Below are 24,007 nucleotides of genomic sequence, written 5' to 3'. Positions count from 1 at the left end.
CCAAGACCAAGACCAAGGGCAGCAGAGGCAACTCTTCAAGTCGCCACCACGATCGAAGGTGAGACGTTTTACAAGTCACATGCTTCAGTAGTTGCTCGCAACAAGCAGTAACTTGTAAGATTAAAGACTTGAGGTCGAGTCTATACGCTTACGCCAACTTTCTAAAAGTTATACAAGTCATACGCTAAGCAGTAACTTGTGAGATTAAAGACTTGAAGTCAAGTCTAGGCTTATCCCCACTTTCTAAAAGTTGTACAAGTCATACGCTAAGCAGTAACTTGTAAGAATAAAGACTTGAAGTCAAGTCTATACGCTTACCCCAACTTTCTAAAAGTTTTACAAGTCATACGCTAAGCAGTAACTTGTAAGATTAAAGACTTGAAGGCAAGTCTAGGCTTACCCCCTCTCTCTAAAAGTCACAGGCAGGCCCCACCCCACCCCACCCCATACGATAAGGTCAACAACATGATATTATATCGCTTTCGAATTACACAGTGATCTGGACAAGATCACACAAACAGTCAAAACACATACAGCGGGTGAGTTGTATTCCCTGAAAATAAAATATGTTTTGAATTGACTTGCATTCTAGGTTGATATGAATGGTTGCCATTGATTGGCATGGGGGTGACCCCGTACACCATAATAATCTCCCGCGGTCACCCCCAGTCACACACGGAGTCAATCTACCCCTGGTTTAGAGGTCGTACCACGGGCTTACACAATTGCAGGCTTATCAATATCGCCACAAAGCAACACGTACAATTTCCGGTTCAATTTTCTATAGACACTTGAAATAATTTTCCTTTAACGGCACTGCAGCCGATTTCACGAAACGCTAGGATTAATTCTATCTCGAGTTGGAGCGAGTAACTCGTCCTAACTTAGGATGGGTTCAATGCGTCCTAACGTATGGTCACGGAACTTATCTCGTCCTACGTCCTAAGATTAATCATACGTAAGGGGAGTTTGGTGAAATAGACGGGACACTATTGTTAATTGTTATAAGACCAGTCTTCTCACTTGGTGTATCTCAACATGCATAAAATAACAAACATGTGGAAATTTGGACTCAATTGGTCATCGAAGTTGCAAGAGAATAATGAAAGAATGTAAAATAAAAGGCCTGAAGTCTTTTAAAACTTTGAGTGAGACATTACCTCTTTCTCAAAAACTATGTTACCTCATAGGGAGCCGTTGCTCGTTACCAATTAAAGTTGGTGTGCTAACACTTATTTAAAGTAAAGACCAATAGTGTCCAGTGCCTTTATTAAATGTTTTTTTTGTCAGGGATTTTTCCCTTGCAGTGTTTTCTCTATAATCAACAGGATGTCAATTTGTAATCAGCAGAAGAATCAAGGAAATCCGTTGTGGGAGACTTGAGGAAGTAATAGCCATATAGATGAGTTGAGCAGAAATAAAACATATACCAGCAGGGTTTTGAAATAATAGGAATTCTCTTTTCAGGAAACGGATCTTTTTCATTCGAAAACAATTCAAACTTCTTGGCAGGAGGGTAGTTTTTCGTCTCTGCGTACAACTGATAAACCGGTATCCACTTAATGTGACTTCTGTTTGTATTTTTACTTAAAAATATCTAAATAAGAACACAGATATAGCTGTTGCAAACTGCCTACCGACTAAAAGGAACTATCTGGTATAAATGCAAAAAACATACTTAATGACCTGACGCTTCGATCCAAGCAGAGCCTTCGAGAAAGACCCTGCTAGGGTCGAAACGTCAGGCCATTAACTATTTTGTGCAAAAATATATAAAAATAAAACTTTGCAAAAAGTAAAGGAAAGGTTGTACTGTTTTCAAAACTTTTAATTCTTAAATACTAATGGCAGCTATTTTACAAAATACGGGTTAGGGGCCTACTTATGGTATAGCCATTGAACATAGAAACTTTTCAATCAGCCAAAGTCCGTTCTCAAAAATGGAAACACACGTGTTTATTTAAATTTACTGTATATATTTAACATCCAACAGTAAAAACTGACAAAATAACAGTTCATGACAGCAGATTTGCTAAATTTAAACAGATTTAACAAAACATTCCCGAGTAGGGGGGTTTCAATTCTGGATTACACTCAGCTATTAAATATTTATACCCTGCACTTTAAAAGTTGTCACCAGGTATAAACTATAAAACTTAACTGTCGGACGCCATCTAGCGTCATGATCGTGTCAATCAAGTGACCTTTGTTGACCTCTCCATGCCGGGGGAGTTAAATCAGAATCGTTTGGCAGGTATCATGCAAAATAAAAAGGAATGGCTCGTTGAAAATGTAGGCGAGCAAAGGTCACATACCCCGCGCTCCAGGGGCTGTTATTTTTGACATAGGAATAAAGATGACTGGTTTCTATGGATGATGTGCACATGGTGGTAAGAATGAAATGTAGCGAACTCTTTGGGCAGTTTACATTTATTACATAGCAGAAGTAATAAAGCCTTAGGTATTGCCACACGAGGAAATTTTAAGTACAGGGAACTTGGAGGCAACCAACTGCAGTGCATACAGAACAATTTCGGTGGTACAGGTTTTTTTTTGTTTAACAATGTCTTACGATCCTAAGAAAAATAGGTGAACATTGAAGTGTGAATGGATTTTCATCTTGGAGATTGCCTTGTCACACGAGGCAACTTTTATAGGCAACTTAGAGCCAACCAACTGCAGTGCATGCTACAGGAGCACTTTATTTGGTAGCACATGAGTAATTTTTTAAACAATGTCTTAATACGATCCCTCAGAAAAAATGTGACAGTCAAATGTGAATGGATTTTTTTTTTTTAAGATTACCTGGAACTGAATGCATGTAAATTGTCTCATGTGTCGTGACCCTATATATACACTCCCTTTCCATGCCAGATATGTGGGACTTTTGGAAGCTATATATGGCAGCAGACTTTACCAGGTAAATCCAGCGTTCTCGGTAATATTATAAACAATGGAAATGCACCTGGTATACGTCTGCTGCCACCTAGCGTTCCAAAGTCTCACATTGCTATTGAGTGAGAGAGAAACAAGCGTGAACAGAACTTCGAGACTCGTGAATTACATCAGAGAGTGGCCTCAGGCCTAGGTCAATCCCCGTCCATAATCACCTTTCACCTACATTCATATTCAGACGACCGAAAAGTGCAGCTGCAAAACGTCACCTCGGACCAATCAAAACAGATATAGAAAGCTTACGTCACTGCACGTTTATCAAATGAAATCATGGTTTCCAATGAACTCACTGACTCTGAAAAGCAAATACCCAATGCCTGCAGCCGATTTCACGAAACGCTAGGATTAATCCTATCTCGAGTTAGAACGAGTAACTCGGCCTAACTTAGGATTAATCTTAAGATTTGCATGTTACAGTGCAGGGCTGGGAATCGTCCTAAGTCCTAAGATTAATCCTAAGTTAGGAAGAGTTTTGTGAAATCGACAGCTGGTCCTTCACGGAGGCAATAAAAGGCAATTGCCTCCGTGCCCCCTGAGCATTGCCTTGGTGCCCTTGAAATAACCAGAGTCTAGAGAGAGAAACAAACTCAAGATGGAGAAGTGATCTTACCGATATGGTCTCGTAAAGCCGCACCAAGTTAGGGTGTCTGAGCTGGGCCAAGATGCGTGCCTCACGGTACAGATTCGCCCGTACATACTCTTCCTTTATCTTATCCCTGTCGATCACTTTAATTGCTACCTGCAACCAAACAAACGAAAAACCAAAGCTCATTATAATGTAATTGCAATTGAGGATGTGTTCTGAATAAGTGTGTCTGTTTCTGAGGAGGAAGGAGTCACATTCCAATCGACGGGAGGGTGGGGGATTCTTAAATGTCATTATTTTGCCAGCAGAAAACAACGATTTCAAACTTTGCATGGTGGAAGTATATAACTAAGAGAGGTTTGCGGTAACACCATGTATAGACGATGTGACCTGTGGCATAACATGTTTACAAAAGAGCCACCAAGCCTGGACTTCCTGCAGGCACGATTTGTACACAGCCTAATGGAAGAAAACATAAAATATTATATTTTATGGAGATTGCACTGTCCAATTTGTATCAACGTTTGATATGATGAAAGGGGGCACATCTCAAAACTCGTCCAGCTTTAACTTTCATAAAAAACTCTTGGATTTATGTGGAAATTATGGCACAAAATGTAAACTTTCCCATATGACCAGTGCAGTATCTTGCCTGCCAGACTAGCCAAAGAATGTACAAGGTCACACTTGTTGTAAACAAAGTTCACATGGTCAGTAACACGGTGTTACCGCAAACCTCTCCAATATAGTTAGAAAATAATGCGACAAATGTGTCGTTCATTCAGAGTAAAGAATGTGCTTTAAGCATTAAAATGAACAATGATGTTCACAACCCTTCGCCAAAGAAAATACAAAGTTAAATTGAAATCAGCAGACTTAAAGGTTTATAGTGGTTCTTGGAAATTTGAACTATGTAAGTAATTGAGATTGATCTGCTGCCACTACTGGGAAGCGTTCCAAACTATCCAAGTTCGATCTTTAAACTGCAATTACTTTAACCAAAAAACCGTTAAGGTATATTGCAATCATAATACAAGTTTAGCAGAGGTTCTTGGAAATTTGAACGTACAAATTTGAGATTTATCTGCTGCCACCTAGCGTTCCAAAGTCTTCAAGTTCTTTAATCTGCGATGTTGGAGCACATTATTTCAGTCAAAATTATATTTCAATCAGAAGACTTACAAGTTTAGTAGTGGTTCCTGGAAATTTGACCTACGCAAACAAAATGAAAATTATCTGCTGCCACCTAGCGTTCCAAAGTCTCCAAGTTCTTTAAATTCCGATGTTAGAGCCCATTACTGAATGTTTATGTGTTGATAAGTGACGGTCTCTTTATACAATTTTATTTTAAACTTTCAACGAGTGGATATTACAAGAAGATGTTGATATTGACTGTGTGAATGATTATAAACAGAGAAGATTTTGTTGATGTTTGAACGGATAAGAAAGCATTCCAAACGTATTATAAACATTCACTAGGTATGTTGTAGGTGTTGGCGATTCTTAGCACAGTCAATGGATTTTCCGTATAATTCAGGGACCAATTTCATAGAGCTGCTAAAGCAAAAAATTTGCTTAAGCACGAAAACAGCTCGCTTGTTTTACACATGTTACTGGCCAAAATTTCATGCAATACACATTGCTTGTGACTGGTATTTAGCTGTTGTTTACTTAGCATAACAATTGAGTGGAGTTTTGGACGGTAATCTGATTTTACTCAGCAAGGTTGTATGTAAGCAGCTCTATGAAAGTGGGCCCTGATTTGTGATCGATAATGATAGAGCTTGGCTCTAGAAGTCATTAGGACTTCAATGCACTGGACACTTTTGGTTATTACTCCAAATAATTGTTAGCATAACACATTATTGGGTAACAAGCAATGGGGAGCTGTTGACATAACGTATTATGAGAAACAGCTCCCTCTGAAGTAACGTAGATTTTTTGAAAGAGGTAATTTCTCACTCGAAAATTAATTTTTTGTTTAGGCCTGAAGGCTTCCTTGGCATCTGAAAGCACACAGATTTGTGTCAAAAAGGGTGTTTTCTCATTCATTATTCTACTGCGATGACCAATATTGAGTCCAAATCTTCACATATTTGATATTTTATGCACATGTTGGGATACACCAAGTGAGAATACTGGGCCCAATTTCATAGAGCTGCTTAAGCACAAAATCCTTGCTTAGTAAAATCAGATTACCGGCCAATAATGCACTCAATTGTTATGCGAAGTAAACAACAACTAAATACTTGTCACAAGCATTGTATATATGGCATGAAATTTTGGCCGGTAACATATGTAAAATAAGCGAGCTATTTTCGTGCTTAAGCACATTTTTTGCTGGTCTTTGGCAATTACCAAACGTGTCCAGTGCCTTAAAGTAAGGATTTTCATATTAGTATTTAAGTCAATACTGTTTTTGAAGGCGCTATGGTAGGCCAATTTATGTTTGTCGTTTAATTTGTTTGTCTCTCCGTGATCAGGTTACAGCTTTCAAACCGTATCCGAATCACGCACAAAATCATATGATTTTTCCTCACACACGTCAAACACGTCGCAGAAGCATTTCACACTTTTACTATAACATTTTGGCACAAGTGCACCCACTGTTCCAATGAAAGGCCTGCGTTCTTCTGAGTAACAGACTCTTATAACAATAAAAAGTGCATCTGTCTTAATATTTTTGCCACATAAGTGCAGTAACGTCACTCTTCCTTTCTTCCCTTAGTGACAAGATGTGATTTATTTAGCACGTGTCTGTCCAGGTCATTGTACGCCAATCAAAGGGACACAGTTCACGTATCTATTTATATATCAAAAGCCGAGAAATTACTTAAAAGTGCATTCACTTTGGAGCCAAAACACATAAACTAGTAAGAGATCAGTACAAAAAGCTTAGTTCCATTGAAATTCAGTTGAGGAGTAAATCCTTGTGAGTTTTTAATGGAAAGAGTGTATGTAAACACATTCATCATTAGTTCTAAAGAGTACATTCATTCAAATCCTCTAGTTTTCAAGAAACATCTCATAAAGGGAGGGTACATCATTGGTTACTGGATGAGTACATTCATTCAAATCCTCTAGTTTTCAAGAAACATATCATAAAGGGAGGGTACATCATTGGTTACTGGATGAGTACATTCATTCAAATCCTCTAGTTTTCAAGAAACATATCATAAAGGGACGGTACATCATTGTTTATTGGAAGAGTGCATTCATTCCAATCCACCTCTACTTTTCAAGAAACACATCATAAAGGGACGGTACATCATTGGTTATTGAAAGAGTACATTCATTCTAATCCTCTGGTTTTCAAGAAACAATGGGTTGGTGAGTACATTTATTCCTATTCTCTACTTTTAAAGCCAGTGGACACTATTGGTTATTGTCAGAGACTAGTCTTCTCACTTGGTGTATCTCAACATATGCATAAAATAACAAACCTGTGAACATTTGAGCCCGATCGGTCGTCGGAGTTGCGAGATAACTATGAAAGAAAAAAACACCCTTGTCACACAAAGTTGTGTGCTTTCAGATGCTTGATTTCGAGACCTCAAGTTCTAAACTTGAGGTCTCGAAATCAAATTCGTGGAAAATTGCTTCTTCCTCCAAAACTACGTCACTTCAGAGGGAGCAGTTTCTCACAGTGTTTTATACTATCAACCTCTCCCCATTACTCTTTACCAAGTAAGGTTTTATGCCAATAATTATTTTGAGTAATTACCAATAGTGTCCACTGCCTTTAAGAAAGGGTATGGTTAAAGGTTATGGTTCATCATTGGCTATTAGATTTGGAAGAGTAGGCCTATATTCATTCGGGTTTTCCAATCCTGCTTCAAACACTGCAATGGATATAACCATAACATACTTTGTAAGTGTTTGGTGTCTGAAAACTAACACAAATTTGGGGCAAATCTTTCATACACAAACAGCTTGGCACCGTTCTTATTATAAGTTATACAAACAAGTAGAGTCTTTAGTCAAACTGATGTGTATGTGAAATCTTTTCCTACGAATCGTAAACCATGCGAAATGTCTGACAGGCAGCAGTGAGCTAGCTGATGGTCACCGGTCTGTAATCTGGGCGTGCCTCAAGGCCTGCTGCACGTCTGCCACGTGCCACCCCCAAAAATACGCTGAATACACTCTATTAAGATGTCACTATGGCTCGCGTGTCATCAAGAAATCCCAAACTGTTTATGATAAACCGGCTGATAAATGAGTTGCTATCTTTTCTGGAGGTCGAAGGAGACACGGGCCCCCTGTGGCCTCCCCCCAATCTTCTTGTTTTCGCATGTCAACGAAATTGGTCCAAGTTGTCTCCCTCTGACCATAGTGATTGTCCTTTCTCTATGCTCTGACACAGCTACAGTATGATCAATCTACAACACAATCTCATGTAGTCTATTATCTCACTTTAACTTCAAGCCAAGAATCTTGTCACAAAATGATTATTATAAATAGGTAACTTGGATTCATCCATCACTGCATAATAAGGGAAAACTGCAACAGTCAGTGGATATTGCTTATGAGCCACTGGGCACTAGTGTGGCAATTACTTAAAATAATTGTATTGTTAGCATAAAAACCTACTTAGTAATGAGCAATAGAGAGCTGTTGGTAGTGTAAAACATTGAGAGAAACGGCTCCATCTGAAGTAACGTAATTTTTGAGAAGGAGGTAAATTCTCAGCCAAATATTTAAAGACTTCATGCCTGAAGCCTTATATTACTAGGCATCTGAAAGCACACACATTTGTGTAACAATGGTGGATTTTCATTACTACGTGACCGCATAGCTCCATGGTGACAGTATAGCTTATAAAACAGTCAGAAGTTGAAGGTTAGCATGATAACATTAGCAACGCCATGAAATGGAAATCGCACAGTAAGCACAAAATCGACCACTGCATCTTTAAATACAAATTCTGCCCAAAGACGTTGTTTTCAATCCTAATCAAATCTCATAATCTAAAACCACATCCTTTTTACCAGTTTATCCCCTTTGGTATTTCCATCTTCCAAATAACTTGTCCCTTACCCCAACTTCGGACTAAACAGACACCCCAGTAGGCCTACCCGTACCCATACACAACCTTCAGATCTCTTATCTCATTCTACATCCGTTGCCCCCAATGCCCTCCCGCATAACTTTCAGGTCTTCCAAGGGGTCAACATGAAGCACCTTCCTTTAAAAAAAAAAATTCCAATGCACTCGTCCTTGTAAACTTCCGATATAAACAAAGTGACATACAACTCCATACATGGTCAACTCAAAACCCAAGGACTGAGATGTGGCAAAATACTGTCGTTTACTTTCGATTTAAAATGCATGGAGGGATATCCTGATATTTATGCCAAAACCAGAAGACAGTCGGAATGAGGAAATGAAATCCCATCAAGTTCTACTTATAAGGAACCGACGTTGAAGGTCGGACTGCAGCAGAACAAGATTCTGACTAAAACCCACTCTGTAATTCAACCTAAGCCTCCAATCCAGAGCTGCCAACATTTGCATCTTGCAATCGGTGAGATTTTGTACAGCAATCAGGGAGATGTTTACAATTACATTCACCATAAATAGGAAAGCAGTTTCCATCATCAGGGAGATTTTCAAATGTGTTCACCAGAACATGAAAAGATTGGTTCTGCTACAGGGAGCTTTCTGCAGAATCAGGGAGAGTTGGCAGGTCTGTCAATCCATAAACAGTTTCATCACATTTGTACACCAAACAACACCATAGATTATCCCCTCCATAGATGTATCATAATAATTGTAAACATCCATAAAAAACGCTCATCTATCTTTCCAGCAGACTAGTTTGTAACCTATAATTGCATTTCAACATTTACAGTGGATTATTCGAACTGCCTCTACAGCTACCGGCAATCTCGGTGGTCTAGTTGGTAAGACACTGCTCTAGAATTGCAAAGGTAGTGGGTTCGAATCCCATCCGAGTAATGTTTGTAATTTTTTTTCACAGACCTCTGGAAAGTACACAGCGCTAATTCACATCGGTGAAAGGGTAACACTTAATATTTACTTTATTTTTAAAAAGTGATGCACGCTGGGAATCATTGGGGTTTCTGAAATGAAATGTTACAAAACCTGCTTCCAAAAGTTGCTCATTATGTAGAAATACATTGCTTAAGAGAAACTGGTTACCAGCCCAAATGAGGCGTTGTGCAAATTCTAACTGGTACCTGGTCCCCTTTTGCTGAGCAAACAGGCTAACAGCTTTATGAAATTGGGTCCAGATCGCGTACCCTGTAGTGCCTATGCCCCATATACAAATATTTACCAGGTTAATTTAAGACTATTTCAAGATGGCGGTGATGTACTGGGGGTCCGTGTCATGGACAAGCTGTGGTTGGCACCCCACTATTTCCCAATTGCACTAATCACTCTAATACAATATGTCAGCAATATGTGCACACTATGGGGGCAAGTGCCGTCACTCATTTAGGGAAGAGTGGTACTAGGAAGGGAATTGTAGCTCGAGGCACTATGGCGTCTTGGTAATGCAAACCAGAAAGATGATGTCCCAACAACCTTGTTAAAGAAAACAAAACTTTAGACTATTCCATGATTGAGGTAGAAATTATTATTCGGTGTACACAACCCCAAGGTTAATACATCTATGACAGAGCTATGGACAGAGCAATATCGAAAAATACATTTGACTTCATAACTTGAAGTGTTACTTCTTGAAGTTATGATAAAACCAAGAGTTGGTTCCGTATGTTACTGTAGGTGTATAACCTACAAGGCCCGATTCGTTACGGAGGTAACGAAGACGATTGCCTCCGTGCCCACTGGTCATTGCCTTGGTGCCCTTAAAATGCTCTGCATTTATAACAATTTCGTCATAGGGTGCCCTTTACGAAGGAGAAAATGCCTTGTGCCCTTTCAAAACGAAGCATACGGTCCTACACCACCAGCGTCTTCCATTTCCAAGTTCGCCCAGTTGAGGCAAAAGCATCAGTTGAAATGATACCACCGTTCGGTTTAAGTGGTGTCCCCCCGACTTCCTTAAATGGTCATGAAAAAGTAGTCCACCATGCAGTGTGGAGACATTCTTATGCAAGTATACACATCTTGCCATGTGGGAGAAAAATTAAGGTTTTAACCCCAGGGTCATGTCCCTCTGTTCAGTGTTTGCCCAACACGCGACCGAGTGGATCCACAACTGCTGTTTCATGTGGCGTTCTCTTTTGGACGGTCATGAAAACGCAGGAAATAAATCGAGCACAAGGAAAGACAAATGTCCAGTCCAACAACGAGCTTCGAAATGACCTACATTTTTGTTGAAGGTTTTTTTAAGGGCTGATTTGCAATTAGCTTTTCGTGGATTAAAACTTCTAGAACTTGGAAGTACTCGACAATTCAGGAAATAAATCGAGCAAAAAAAAGGGGAAAAAAACACAAACTTCGTACGAAGCCGGACATTTTACAACAACGAGCTGAGAATGACCTACTTATGTTATTTTTTGTTGAGAAGTTTTTTTTTTTTTTTTGGGGGGGGCTGATTTGCAAAAAGTTGTTTGTGGATTTAAACTTGTATCGAACGACTCGACAATGCAGGACATTAAATCGAGCGTTAAAAGGAAAGACAACTGCTCTTCAAAAACGAAAATGTTACACCAACGAGCTTGAAGTGACCTATGCCTACAATGTCAGGCATAGATCTTCAACTTTACATGGGCAAGGCCATTTTTCATTTTGCAAACGGCACTTCCATTTGAAAACCTTAAAAGTCAATGGGAAGCTTGTTATGGGGCACCAAGGCCAAGACCAGGGGCAAAGTAGACCATGGCCTCCGTGGCCTGCGTGTAATTCCACTCATGATAATATTTATTTATTTTAAGTTTTTTAATGGCTGATTTGCAAATACTTTTTTTCGTGGATTTAAAACGAGGAAATACTCTACAAAAACAGCGAACACCACCACCCTCTGTGGGCCTCACTATATGGCTAGGAAACGCAGTCTTTTCGAGGACCTCCTTCACAAGGGTGTGAAATACAAAGCTAAGCTAAAACCTCTTGGAGGGATTAGGACCTGTGCGATTATTTTACAAGAGGAGTCCACCGTTACCGACCTTAGTTTTGGTAATGCTGTGTGTTGCGAGTTCCACCACGGCAAAGTTGCCCTTTCCTAGCGTCCTCTCCTCTATGACATACCGTCCAACGCTCCGGAGTTTCCCCATCTCACTCCCCCCTCCTCGACGGTCCACAACTCCCCCTTCTCGTAGTATGTTGAGGCTCCTCAGCGATCGATGGCTGCCTACTTGTTTCCCCTCGGTAACTACCCAACGACACGTACTCCAAAATTTTAAGCCGGTATTAAGATACCTGTTTATATGGGGTGTGCATACCTATTTCACACCACAGTTGGTTGGTATGGTCTATTCATAAGCAGAGAGTAAAGAAGATTACATGAGCAAACTGAAATCAACCATAAGTAGGATTTCAAATTGCAAAACGGGAGGATTATAGTTATCAAGGGAAAGGGAGTTAACACATAGGATAGCGTAAGTTGTACGCGCGATCGGCTCACTAAGAACCACACGGTAGAATATTGTGTGTTTTCACTGGGAAACACAACGCATGGCCAATGCGTCCGCGTGTGCGAGCGTCAATACGCACAGTTGTTTGTAGATGGTTGGGTTAAATTAAAAAGTAGATGAGTATTTTTGATCCATGGAGGGCGATTTTCTTAAATGTTTTGATCCATCTTAATTCTGTTCTGAATCAAGTGTAAACGGTGTCTTATGGAACACTCAAACTATAACCTCGAAATCAGAACAATAAGTTTATTGGGTGAAGATGTAATAAAACAATAATACCTTCTTTTTTTAAAAGAAATACTGTGTTATACAAAATTATATAGGCCTAGACCTGCTTTATCAAGTACAAAAAACATTGCTACTTAGGCCTATGCACACATGAGTCAAATTCAATTTCATACGAAAAGAAAAAACAATTTAAAAGCAATCGCCCAGGCTCCTATACGAATCTAGCCATCAACCAGGCCACCAGTCCTCGTCGTACAATCACTCTTACTGTTATAATATCGAACATTTTGAACAGAGATTCGATCAACAAAAGTTTTGCAATAGAAATGCACTCACATAAATGCAAACAGTAAAGTTAATCCATCATTCTTGCTTTCCATCAATCTTCTAAACAGTAAGTGTGAACATGATATCTTCGACAGGCTTGAACCATCTAAGGAGTCAAGATGTATAGGCCTACTTATGTTTGGCCATTCGCCAATAAGTCCCACGTCTTGGGTGATAAATGGCTCCCACAATTCCACAAATCTGAGGGCAGTTCTTCAGTGTGACGCAATTTAAGCTCGAACCCAATAATATTGATGAGTATTTGGGTTTTTCCCGGACTTTTTTAATTGACGAGTGCAGCACGCGCCGTTGTCACGACCCATCGTGGGTGCTCTTGTGACCTACCTCGGGTGGCACGAGACAATGTTTATTGTCTCAGAAGAAAGTTTAGACTAGAATTTCCTCTCCATTGTTGAGGAGAGAGAAGTGATGGTGAGATATTAATTGCTGAAGGAAAAGATCGCTGAGTCTCTTGGAATTTCCATTCGTCATGAAGGTGGTAACTCACCTCTACATGCTTCTACTAACGCACGATAACTGATATGAATCTATTAAAATCTTTTACTTCTTGAGAAAATGATATGATTATGAATCTATTAAAATCCTTTACTTCTAGGCAATTTATATGGTTATGTATTTAAAATCCTTTACTTCTTGAGCAAAATTATATAATTATGAATCTTTTAGAATCCTTTACTTCAAGACAAATTATATGGTTATGAATCTTTTAAAATCCTTTACTTCTTGAGCAAAATGATATGAATCTCTTGAAATCTCTTATTCGATACGAGGAACATGACCAAGATGGAGGCAGAATGATAAAGGTCTATTGACTTCATCAGGTACAGCACCAATACACGGTTTCAACGCGTAAAACGACCGACATTGAAGGTCAAGACGATACCGCCATCTTTCGCCAGCTAGCAATCAATACAACAGCAGCAACATATCGACCTGTCAAACCCAGGCACGTCGTGTTTATATCAAGACACAAGTAATTAAGATGACGTGACAATCACAGCTTAAACCTGTCATAAACTGTTAAGAAACTTCCGCAAATTACAGCGAGTTTTAAAGCCTGGGCTAATTGATTGGTGGAAGCTACACACAGGTACACAAGTCAAAGCCAAATAGCTGCCACGTGTTAAAGGGATGGCAGGTCATTGGAAGCATGTGTTTCAATGGTGAGGACTTTGGGTCGGTCTGAGCATGGTCTGAGCATGGAGGTAGGATTAGATTATTTTTGTACAATCCTGTTGGGTAGTGAGAGGGCTTCACCCCTTTTCCTGATTCCGAGGAATCGCAAATGCAACAATTGAAAGAAAAGGGGATATAGAAACTGCAAAGTATAGGAGAGAAGTTTAAGAGAAATGAAAGCATTCATCAAGAAGGCCCCAGTCTCAACATCACGACTCACTTTCTAATATTTCTAGGTCACTACCAAGGGCGGATCAAGTGTGGACCAACAGGGCCATGCCTTTGGCATTAGATTGCACCACAGTGCATCTAGGATGCACAACTTTTCGGGCCCTTAAGCGGGCCCGGACCCAAAGGTCCGTGACAAATGGAATAAAACAAGTTTCAAAGTTTTCTATAGACAAACATTGACTGAGAAGGAGTTTGATTTCTACGCCATAAAAAGTTACACAAACGTGGTCTGGGCTGGGATCGATTTAAAAAAAAAAAAAAAAGGGAAAGTCCTCCGCAGGGTTAGTGAGAAGACGTAGGTGGTATAGTTTCTTAAAGGATGAGGATGAGGCTGCATCATCTAGAGAAGGTGCCTTCATTATGGATGTCACTCGTACTGACTTAATAACTACATATCCTCACACAGTGTGAGCAATTACTCTCTGAACGGGGAGTCTACCCAAGCCGTCTACACTTAATACCAGCCGGTAGTCGAGATGTCCAAGACGGAGCCTCTTAAAGGCCTGGACACATTTTAATTCTCAAAGACCAATATTCTCACTTGGTGTACCCCCAACATATGCATTAGGACCAACCAGTGTTTTTTTTTAACTCAATTGATCATCGAAGTTGCAAGAGAAAAAAACACCCTTGTTGGACAAAATGTGTGGGCTTTCAGATGCCTAAAAAGGGCTTCAGGCCTGAAGTCTATAAATATTTTGGTGAGAAATTACTTCTTTCTCAAAACTACGTTATTTCAGATGGAGCCGTTTCTTACAATGTTTTAAACTATCAACAGCTCCCCATTGCTCGAATACCAAGTAAGTGTTTATGCTAACAATTATTGCGAATAGTTTCCAAAAGTGTCCAGTGCCTTTAAGCCGGTAGTCGAGATGTCCAGGATGGAGCCAAAGGATGCCCAAGTTCCACTTAAGGAGATCACACATCCACACTCTGAATCGATTCCTATTGAACCTTTCCACTGACACACATCTAAACTTGTCAACCATGCAGACAGGCAGTCGTGCCGATTTCAACTAAGGCTGCTATTTCATTCTCTACTTTCTAAACCAATTTATCTTATGATCATTTTACTTAAGTGTTCACTTTCATGTTTATGTTGATGTAATAGTATTTTACATTTTTCCCTGCCCGAAGAAAGGACAATTAGATGGACCAAGGATATGGACTGGCAATCAAGGACGGGGAAAAGAAAAGAGTTAGACGAGGCTAGAAGGTAAAAATAGTCAGATCCCTCATCTGAAATGAAACTTATACAACTGTAGTTTCCACTGTGTGTATACAAAGAGCCTGCACCAATGGTACAGGTCACCAAGCCTGTACCAATACTTTACGAGTTGCTTTTAAAGTTTCTTAGAACAGGTTGAGTCATCACGACTTCACACTAAACAAATAGTCTGTGGTAATGATGAGTGATAATATGGGAAATCATCAGCAAGTTCTAACTCCTCTGCAGTGTTTGGACAGCCTTCCTCCTGCATTATGTATTAACTGATTGGTAGGATGTTATAAGCCTCATAATAAGTGCATTGACACGTTTAGTCTTATCTAGGGTTAGTTTAATTGATTGGTTGTTAGAGCCAGTGATTGTCAAACTGTCGGTCATCAATCAAGGAGTACTAGCAAGAATCCTCAAAGTTACCACACACAATAGGCCAACCAAAACCATTCCTACTCAATGACACTTTCCCTATGCTATTACAAAGTTAAGGTCACTGTAGTTACTCAAAATAATTTTTAGCGTAAAAACTTACTTAAAGACATTGGAAACCTTTGGTGATTGTCAAAGACCAGTCTTCTCACATGGTGTTGCCGTGTATCTCAACATATGCACAAAACAACAAATATGTGAAGTGCGATATTAATGGGGGAAAATACCCTTTTTACACAAAGTTGTGTGCTTTCAGATGCTTGACTTCGGCACCTCAAAATCTAATTCTGAGGTCTCGAAATCAAATTTGTGGAAAATTACTTCTAAGTTCTCGCAAACTACGTTACTTCAGAGGGAGCTATTTCTCACAATGTTTTATACTATCAACAGCTCTCCATTACTTGTTACCAAGAAAGGTTTTATGCTAATAATTATTTTGAGTAATAACCAATAGTGTCCAGTGCCTTTAATGCTTCATATTTTCAGGTTTGATTAAACAACATGTTCCAAATCTTAAGATCAATCAAGATGCTGGTGGTTGATAAACCGACTGCCAATCAATGTATACAATTAGAAATTAATGGGTATAATCTTATCACAATAGTTGATCTAACAATTTGACGCGCTCGTGTTCAAGCTCGTCTCAATCATAAAACAGCCGTCGTGTGCTCTGCTAGCCAAACGCATGTCTGCCACGTGCCGGGACCCAGTGGCCCCCCATGACATCATCGCGAAACGAAACGAAACCAACAAATCATATCATCGAAGTTGAATTAACTTCTTCTATTTCCAATACCAAATTTGTCAAAGTTTAAAGTGGTAACCTATAGCTATGCGCTGTGCCCTATTCCAGAGGCACAACAAGTAGCTAAGCACAACCACACCACGTCCAAAACGTTACTCCAGAGGGAGCTGTTTCTCACAAGGTTTTATAAACTATACTATCAACAACTCTCCATTGCTCGTTATCAAGTAAGTTCTTTATGCTAACAGTTATTTTGAGTAATTACCAATAGTGTCAAGTGCCTTTGAAGCAACGTGCTTGAACACCGAATTCACAACTCTGCATTCGGTTATGCACGAAACTTGGCACGGTCGGTCTCAACTCTGCAGACAAACAAAACCCACAATTCCTGCACGCATGATACGTGATGAGTTTCTGATTAATACACCACATAAACAACATACAGAGATAAATGTGTGCAATACAATCATGCCATAAGTCAATTTCGTAGAAAATCACTGATGTTCGCAAACCAACGACCTCAAGATCAGATGAAGAACTAGCATGAGCATATGGCGCCACGAGGCTCGTGTATTGCGCCAGAAATCGTACATAATCACCTTTGACCTCGCATCATTTGACATGACCTTCCCTTCATCATGGTTCTGGAGATTCGCAGTTAAATCCGACGTACGTAAAACATATACCATGTCACTATCATTGCGAATAAAGACATGGGACCAGTCTAAGCAAAGATCGTGTGCATCACCACTAGAGGGCGGTGCTCTTTAGAAGAGTCCTTTCCAAATTTGCCAACTTAGCCACCCATGGGCACGAAGGTGCAAGTTGTTTACAAACAGAGTGACCCAAACATTCCAGGTCAACATTTACTGGTATACGTAGGAGATTTTCTAGACAGTCCTATCAAGATTTCGATTACTGTGAAAATAACAGTGAGCCATATCTTTGGATATCGACAAAAGTTGATAACATTCGTACGCTGCATCTCGAATAATAGGTCAACGTGTCTCCCTTCATGTACAACATGTGCCTGCTTGAGGGTGTGGGCTACACCACCAGCACGTACCTGATGCTTCGTTTTTGAAAGGGCAATGGCAGGCACCAAGGCAATTTGTTTTGGTTAAAGGAACACGTTGCCTTGGATCGGTCAAGTTGGTCTTTGAAAGCGTTTGTAACCGTTTGTTAAAAAAATGCATAAAGGGTTAAAAAGATGTTTTAAAAGTAGAATACAAAGATCCACACACATTTGCCTCGAAATTGCGTGGTTTTCCTTTTATTTTGCCCTTTAACACGGTCGGCCATTTATGGGAGTCAACAATTTGACTCCCATAAATGACAAACCTTGTTTGTCGACGAGGTAAAAGGAAAACCACGCAATTGCGAGTGATACTTTTGTGGATCCTTATATTCTACTTTTAAAATATCTTTCTAATCATGTGCATTTTATCACAAACGGTTACAAACGCTTTTCAAAGACCAACTCGGCCGATCCAGGGCAACGTGTTCCTTTTAGCATTTCAAGGGCACCAAGGCAATGGCCATGATACATGGAGGCAATCGTCTTGGTGGCCTCCGTGAAGTATCAGGCCATCTGCATGCCTATCAAACGGTGCAAATAAGACAATGGGGATGAAGGAGTGAGTACCAAGTCTTGATATTTCTAGCCAAACCAATGTATAGGCAGACACTAAACCGGATTGAACCACAACACGTGTACAAGCGAACGTACACTACTTCCCTCTGTGCAACAAAACATTACGGAATGTTGATATTGATACCCAAAACAACTTCACGTAAGAAGTTTTACAACTTTTTGTTGACCCTGCCATTTTTAAAGCCACCCAAAGTGAAATTGCGGCTCTTTTGTTTTGGCATTCATCACATCAGACAAATGGAAGGAGTACAGTTCTTTTCTATAAAAAAATAAGTGAACGATCACAATTTCCCTTTTACAAAACATGACAGATAGGAGTGTAGATAATGGCACCCCAAAGCAACTTCACATCAACTGTAATACTTGGTTGTTGCCGATTTGAAACCCATCCTAATTCCCCTTTGCTTTGACATTCATCACATCAGACTATACAAAATAATAAAGGAGGAACAACAATCTGTGTTTATTATCAGGAAAATCATTGCCAAGCTGTGGGTGGTTCGAGAACCCGGATTTCTTGTTGAGGAACTAATTTTTGTTTTCACGGCAAGTAGATATTCCGCTGCTGATTTCTTACCAAAATAAACAACAAACAAACACCACAAGTCTGCATATTGCTATCTTCCGTATAGCTCAAAAGAAAAAATCTGTCACATCCACTTCTAAATCCTTGTTACATATTTATTTTGTAACGCTTCTGCTTGTTCTGTTCTGCAGTTATATTTCCTCTATTCTATCTTGTGTCAGTGAGTATTTTTTGTCATGTCTTATGTCCGTCCGTCCTTTTGTTTGCATGTCTGTATGTTTGCTTTGTTTCTTTGTCTGACTGGCTGATTTGTTTACAAGCTTCTGCTTATCAAAACAGCCCCATACTGTAATGTGTTACATTGTATCCTGGGAGGGCACATCGCTTTGATTACAGTTTTTAAAACTTTTGCCTTACCCTGGACGGCCCCTGCCAACAAAGAAATATGTCCGAAGATTTAAAATAAAAAATAAGTAAATAAAATAGATAAATTGCCGATATTTTTCATGGAAGTATGAAGAAAAAAAAAGAGTATTTGAATTGAGTTGAATTGAATTGAATTGAAAGTTGCAAAAAACATTTTGGGTATATTGCTCATAAATCACATTAGTAATTACTTTAAGAAGTTCAGAAAGTACAGGACCATGGAGAAAGTTACGAGGTTGATGTTTACGCCTTTAAAGCAGAGGCATACATGACCATGTGAACTTTGTTTACAACAAGTGTGACCTTGTACATTATTTTGGTATTCTGGCAGGCAAGATACTGAACTGGTCCTATGGGAAAGTTTAACCTCGTACATTATTTGGGTATTCTGGCGGGCAAGATACTGCACTGGTCCTATATGGGAAAGTTTACATTTTCTGTCATAATTTCGACATAAATCCAAGAGTTATGAAAGTAAAAGCTAGACAAGTTTTGAGATGTGTCCCCCCCCCCCTTTCATCATATCAAAAGTTGATAAGAATTAGAAAGTGCAATCTCCATAAAAAAAATTGCCAGCCAAAATATATATTTTTTCTTTTACGCAATAACACTGAGGCGACAAGCTTATCTGAAAAGTGAACATTTTTGGCAGCGATGCCAAATCCAGTATAAGAAACACAGTGTTATATTACTTCTTAGCATAAACACCTGGAAGAAAAGAGTTCGGTTCAACGTTTTAAAACTTTCCTTTTTTTCTCGAGATGTTAATATTTTGGTTTTCTCAATTCAACTTTCCTTGTAAAAGTAGGCATTAGGTTTTGAAGATTTTAAGTTTAGGGGTGAAGCTAACAGCCACGCCCCCATTTAAGAGCCAAAGAACTTTTGTATTCAAACTCATGACCTTCGCATCGGTATCAAGCACGCCTAAAGTCCCGCTATAAGATTTTACAACGAAGCGGTATCTAACAATCCAACCGCATCAAAACGTGCCGATCGCATGAAGTAAATAACATTCAACAACTGTTCCAAACACACCTGCAAATATTGTTATAGTCTCGTTAGTTGAGGGGACACCCTTACCTGTACTTTTTCTGAAGTGGTTAGTAAATCTCCCTTGACTGTCCGTTGCCTGGGACTACGGGAATGACATGGCTGGCATTCCGACACTAGGAGTCTCAAGTGTGATTGGTTCTTATGGAGCAATTATTGGCTTGTTTGTGGCGTGCTTTGGGGGTCAGACCCAGGCATCAGAGCTCTCCCTTGGTCCGGAGTGCTCGTAACATCGGGATCAAAACACCTGTGTAATTTGACAGAAAATTACTTAGTTAGGGCTTAGAGTATTAACTGTAAGTCAAAACAAGAACATGGTAACTAAAAGACTGGATGTTGTAACATGCAATTTTTCGTTGTTGTCGTAAAACACATAGCTTAGAAAGCTTAGATCAAAGAACATAAATACACTAAATATTACACTTGCGGGTACAATCATGCAATAAATCTCTTTTGAGGGAGTCATGGCTCTTAAAAAAGAGCCAGTTTGGTCTCGACGTTTCGAAAAGTAAACTCTGCTCGTCTTCAGGAGAAGTATACTTGGTAAGACCAGACACTGCTCTGGTATTGATTTTGTTCACAGAACAGTACCGAGTCTACAGTGCTAAGGGCAAAACCAAAGTTAACACGCTATAATAATGTTAGCGTTAAATAGTCCAACAGACAGTTTGGCCAGTCTACTGGCGACATTACTTCCTGCATGATTGAACTTCTGTTTACCTGTATCTATTTACTAAGAAAAGTATTAACCCCAATGGGAATTGTAGCCGCTTAATTAAACCCTTCATAATACACTCGTAGGAATTGTTCAAAAGGAGGGGAGGTCGGTGACTATACCACAGTCACGGTGGCGAGGCGCTCGGAGCCAGGGAGCATTCGCCGTCTAATGTACCATTTTGACCCTATTTCAGGCTGTGTATTGACCGATAAATGAACTCTTTGAGGGGACCGCAGGCATCATGAAAACACGGTTGACCTACACTTGACTGGGTACAATTGCCAGCCTGTCTACAGGTTTTCCTCTATACTTGTTTAACCACTGTACTTTGAAATAAAAGTTAATTGATAGGAAAGTATTGCGAATAAAAAAATATACTGATAAATGAAAATTGTTAGGTGGATTATTGTAACCTTTTATCCATTCAACTTTTTCATTTGTATAACAGGAACAGAGTCAGAGTGTTGCATTCAACTTGCCTGAAAACTTAAAATGTGGGCAAATGAAATGAGATAACAATACTATTGTCACTCGAAGTTGTGTGCTTTCAGATGCTTGATTTCAAGACCTCAAATTCTAAACTTCTCTCTCGAAAAGTACTCCACTTCAGAGGGAGCCGTTTCTCACAACGTTTTATACTATCAACCTCTCCCCATTACTCGTTACCAAGTAGGGTTTTATGCTAATAATTATTTTGAGTAATTATCAATAATTTGACTCCCATAAATGGCCGACCGTGTTAGTTCGCGACGTAAAATGAAAACCGTGCAATTTCGAGTGATACTTGTGTGGATCATTGTATTCTACTTTGACATTATCTTTCTACCCATATGCATTTCATAACAAACGGTTTCAAACGCTTTTCATAGACCAACTCGTCCGATCCAAGGCAACGTGTTCCTTTAAATAAAAACAACTCAATGTAACGATTGTGCCAACTTAGTCTCATTTTATGAGTGATGATCAAATGAGATTGGTCGCCGTCCAGGGCCCAATGTCATACAGCTGCTTATTGCAGGGAGTTCTGCTTAACACCTTTCTGCTAAGCCACAATAAGCAGGATACCAGCCACAAATCGTACATGTGACATGGGAATTTGGCTGGTAACCTTACTCTGGTAAGCTTAATGTTGTTGTGCTTATGCTATTTTGTTAGCTTAGGCAGATGAAATTGGGCCAAGATTCTGCTTGTGTGTCATTTTGTAGTGGGCCAATTTTGTTTGTCGTCATCATGACTACCACCAGTCTATTTTCCACTTCTAAAATTAGCAACTCACGAAACCAGAAAGGAATGCAAGTATTGACGGACTCACTTCGTGTGATTGATCCATAGTGATCAGTGATCACCTTACGACCACCAGTCAAACTATACTAATCTGGTGAGCTTTTTTCAAACCAATGCGGTTTGGAAACATTTCTCCGTATTGCATCAAACCTCCCATGGGGAGACAAACAACAATAGACGGCACAGGTGAACGGCCCGTCCAAACCATCCAACAGGTATCCTTAGATAATGGTTTAAAGGGGCCGACGTACACTCCAAAGGTATACCGTGCAAATGAATGTTTTTGCGGCACTACAGAACCACTGAATATACCACCCTTTAGATCATAGTTTAAAGGGGCCGACGTACTCTTCAAAGGCATGCCGAAAACCAATAACACTTTCCGGGTAGAATTCAAAGTGTAATTAAAGCAAGCCGCGTTTAAATTTAAAATGGGTTTAGTTTATAACAATAGATCCGTGTTTAGTGTGTTTGTAGAAGATAAACTGGCTGATAAAGTACGATAAATAAAACATCGCCCAAGTTGTAAAAATGTCTGGTCTGCTGAAGTTTAGTTAAACAGGGGTTGATTAGATTTTCAATAACCTTAAACATGTTTAGATTTTTACAGTGTTTAACTCGGTACATTATCGTTCAGGTATTTTGATTTTAACGTGATTTTTGAAAATACATTTTTTTAGGTGGTTATAATGTTTGTTTATTGAAAGTTAGAGGACTGGAATGAATTCTTGCAAAACCCAGTAACTAAGTTGGCCTATTCACTTCATCATTGCTTTATTCCTCCATTCGTTATTTCTGAAGGTTGCGATAAAACCACTTTGGGGTTAAATGACACCGACAAAATAAACAACATTTGGGAAAGCCTTGAAATACTAAACCCCCAAATCGCCCACCCTCCTTTTGGATATATCGTGGGATGGCAATGGACAATGAGTAAATGTTAAATCGGTTTACCGGTGGTTTACAAATTCACGACTTGAAAAAGAGACAAGCATGGTGCGTGGACGATCTCTATCGATTCTGGAGATGGGGGCGATGGGTTGGCCCACTGGGGGTTCGGGTACAAGTGGTCTTCGTTTTGTCGCTGGGAAGGTCACTGGTAAACAAACTATGAGAAAACTCACTTATACTTCTGTCATTTCATCTAACAGAAGCGTTCTTAAGGACTGTTAAATCCAGGACAAGCTTTTGAGATATATTGTGGGAAATAGTTTAACATTTATTTCCCCACTGTCGTCTGTTTTCCCATGCATTAGACTACGCAGTGTAATCGAGGTCGCATATTCAAGACACCTTATCCCCCATTTATATACCCAGGAAAAAACAACAGCGTGAGAATGTATACTTTGGTGGTAATTTAAAACATACCAGTCAACATACGGCTCTGTGGAATTTTGTTGATCAAACTAATAGCGAGATTGTGGGTATACAAATGGTTCATGCTTTGGCTAACGCAGATTTCGAGACAGTCAACAAACAGGAATGAAAGAAATAAAGATTAAATGTATTCCTCAATGTTGACACACAGAGATAAAGGAACACTACAAAATAATTTAATATCTGTGCATACATTTGCGATGTCGCATACAATGTAGACTGTCGCCCTTCATGAACGTACTTTGTCGAGAAGGGGTGCACAATATCGTTACAAAAAGGAGCGCATTGTAGTTCAGAGGATACACGTTTGGTAATTATTAAATACAAATATTAACTTAAAAACTGACTTGGTAACAAGCATTGGAGAGCTGTTGATAGTATGAAACATTGTGGAAACAACTCCGTCTGATAATAACATAGTTTTTGAGAGTGAGGTAATTTCTCAATGTCAGTCTTTTATTCCTTTCTGAAAGCGCACAAATTCG

General features: G+C 39.5%; 1 protein-coding gene across 2 annotated transcripts in view; it reads right to left on the bottom strand.

The window, feature by feature from the left end:
- Positions 1-24,007, bottom strand: part of LOC117304587 (serine/threonine-protein kinase par-1-like) — a 68,924-nt gene that overhangs the window by 34,445 nt on the left and 10,472 nt on the right. Inside the window, exons 2-3 of one of the 2 annotated variants that reach the window (XM_033789117.1) lie at positions 20,174-20,390; positions 3,566-3,694 (exon numbers count right to left, since the gene is read on the bottom strand). In XM_033789117.1, coding sequence (XP_033645008.1) covers positions 3,566-3,651 — 86 coding nt within the window. In that variant the 5' untranslated portion in view covers positions 3,652-3,694; positions 20,174-20,390. Of the gene's footprint in view, positions 1-3,565; positions 3,695-11,640; positions 11,749-20,173; positions 20,391-24,007 lie in introns of those variants that run through there. The other variant, XM_033789116.1, reaches the window with a different exon arrangement.

The sequence above is a fragment of the Asterias rubens genome, chromosome 21 (assembly GCF_902459465.1).
Source record: "Asterias rubens chromosome 21, eAstRub1.3, whole genome shotgun sequence".
In the NCBI taxonomy this organism is placed as follows: Eukaryota; Metazoa; Echinodermata; class Asteroidea; order Forcipulatida; family Asteriidae; genus Asterias; species Asterias rubens.
This window is presented reverse-complemented; position numbering and strand designations above follow the sequence as displayed.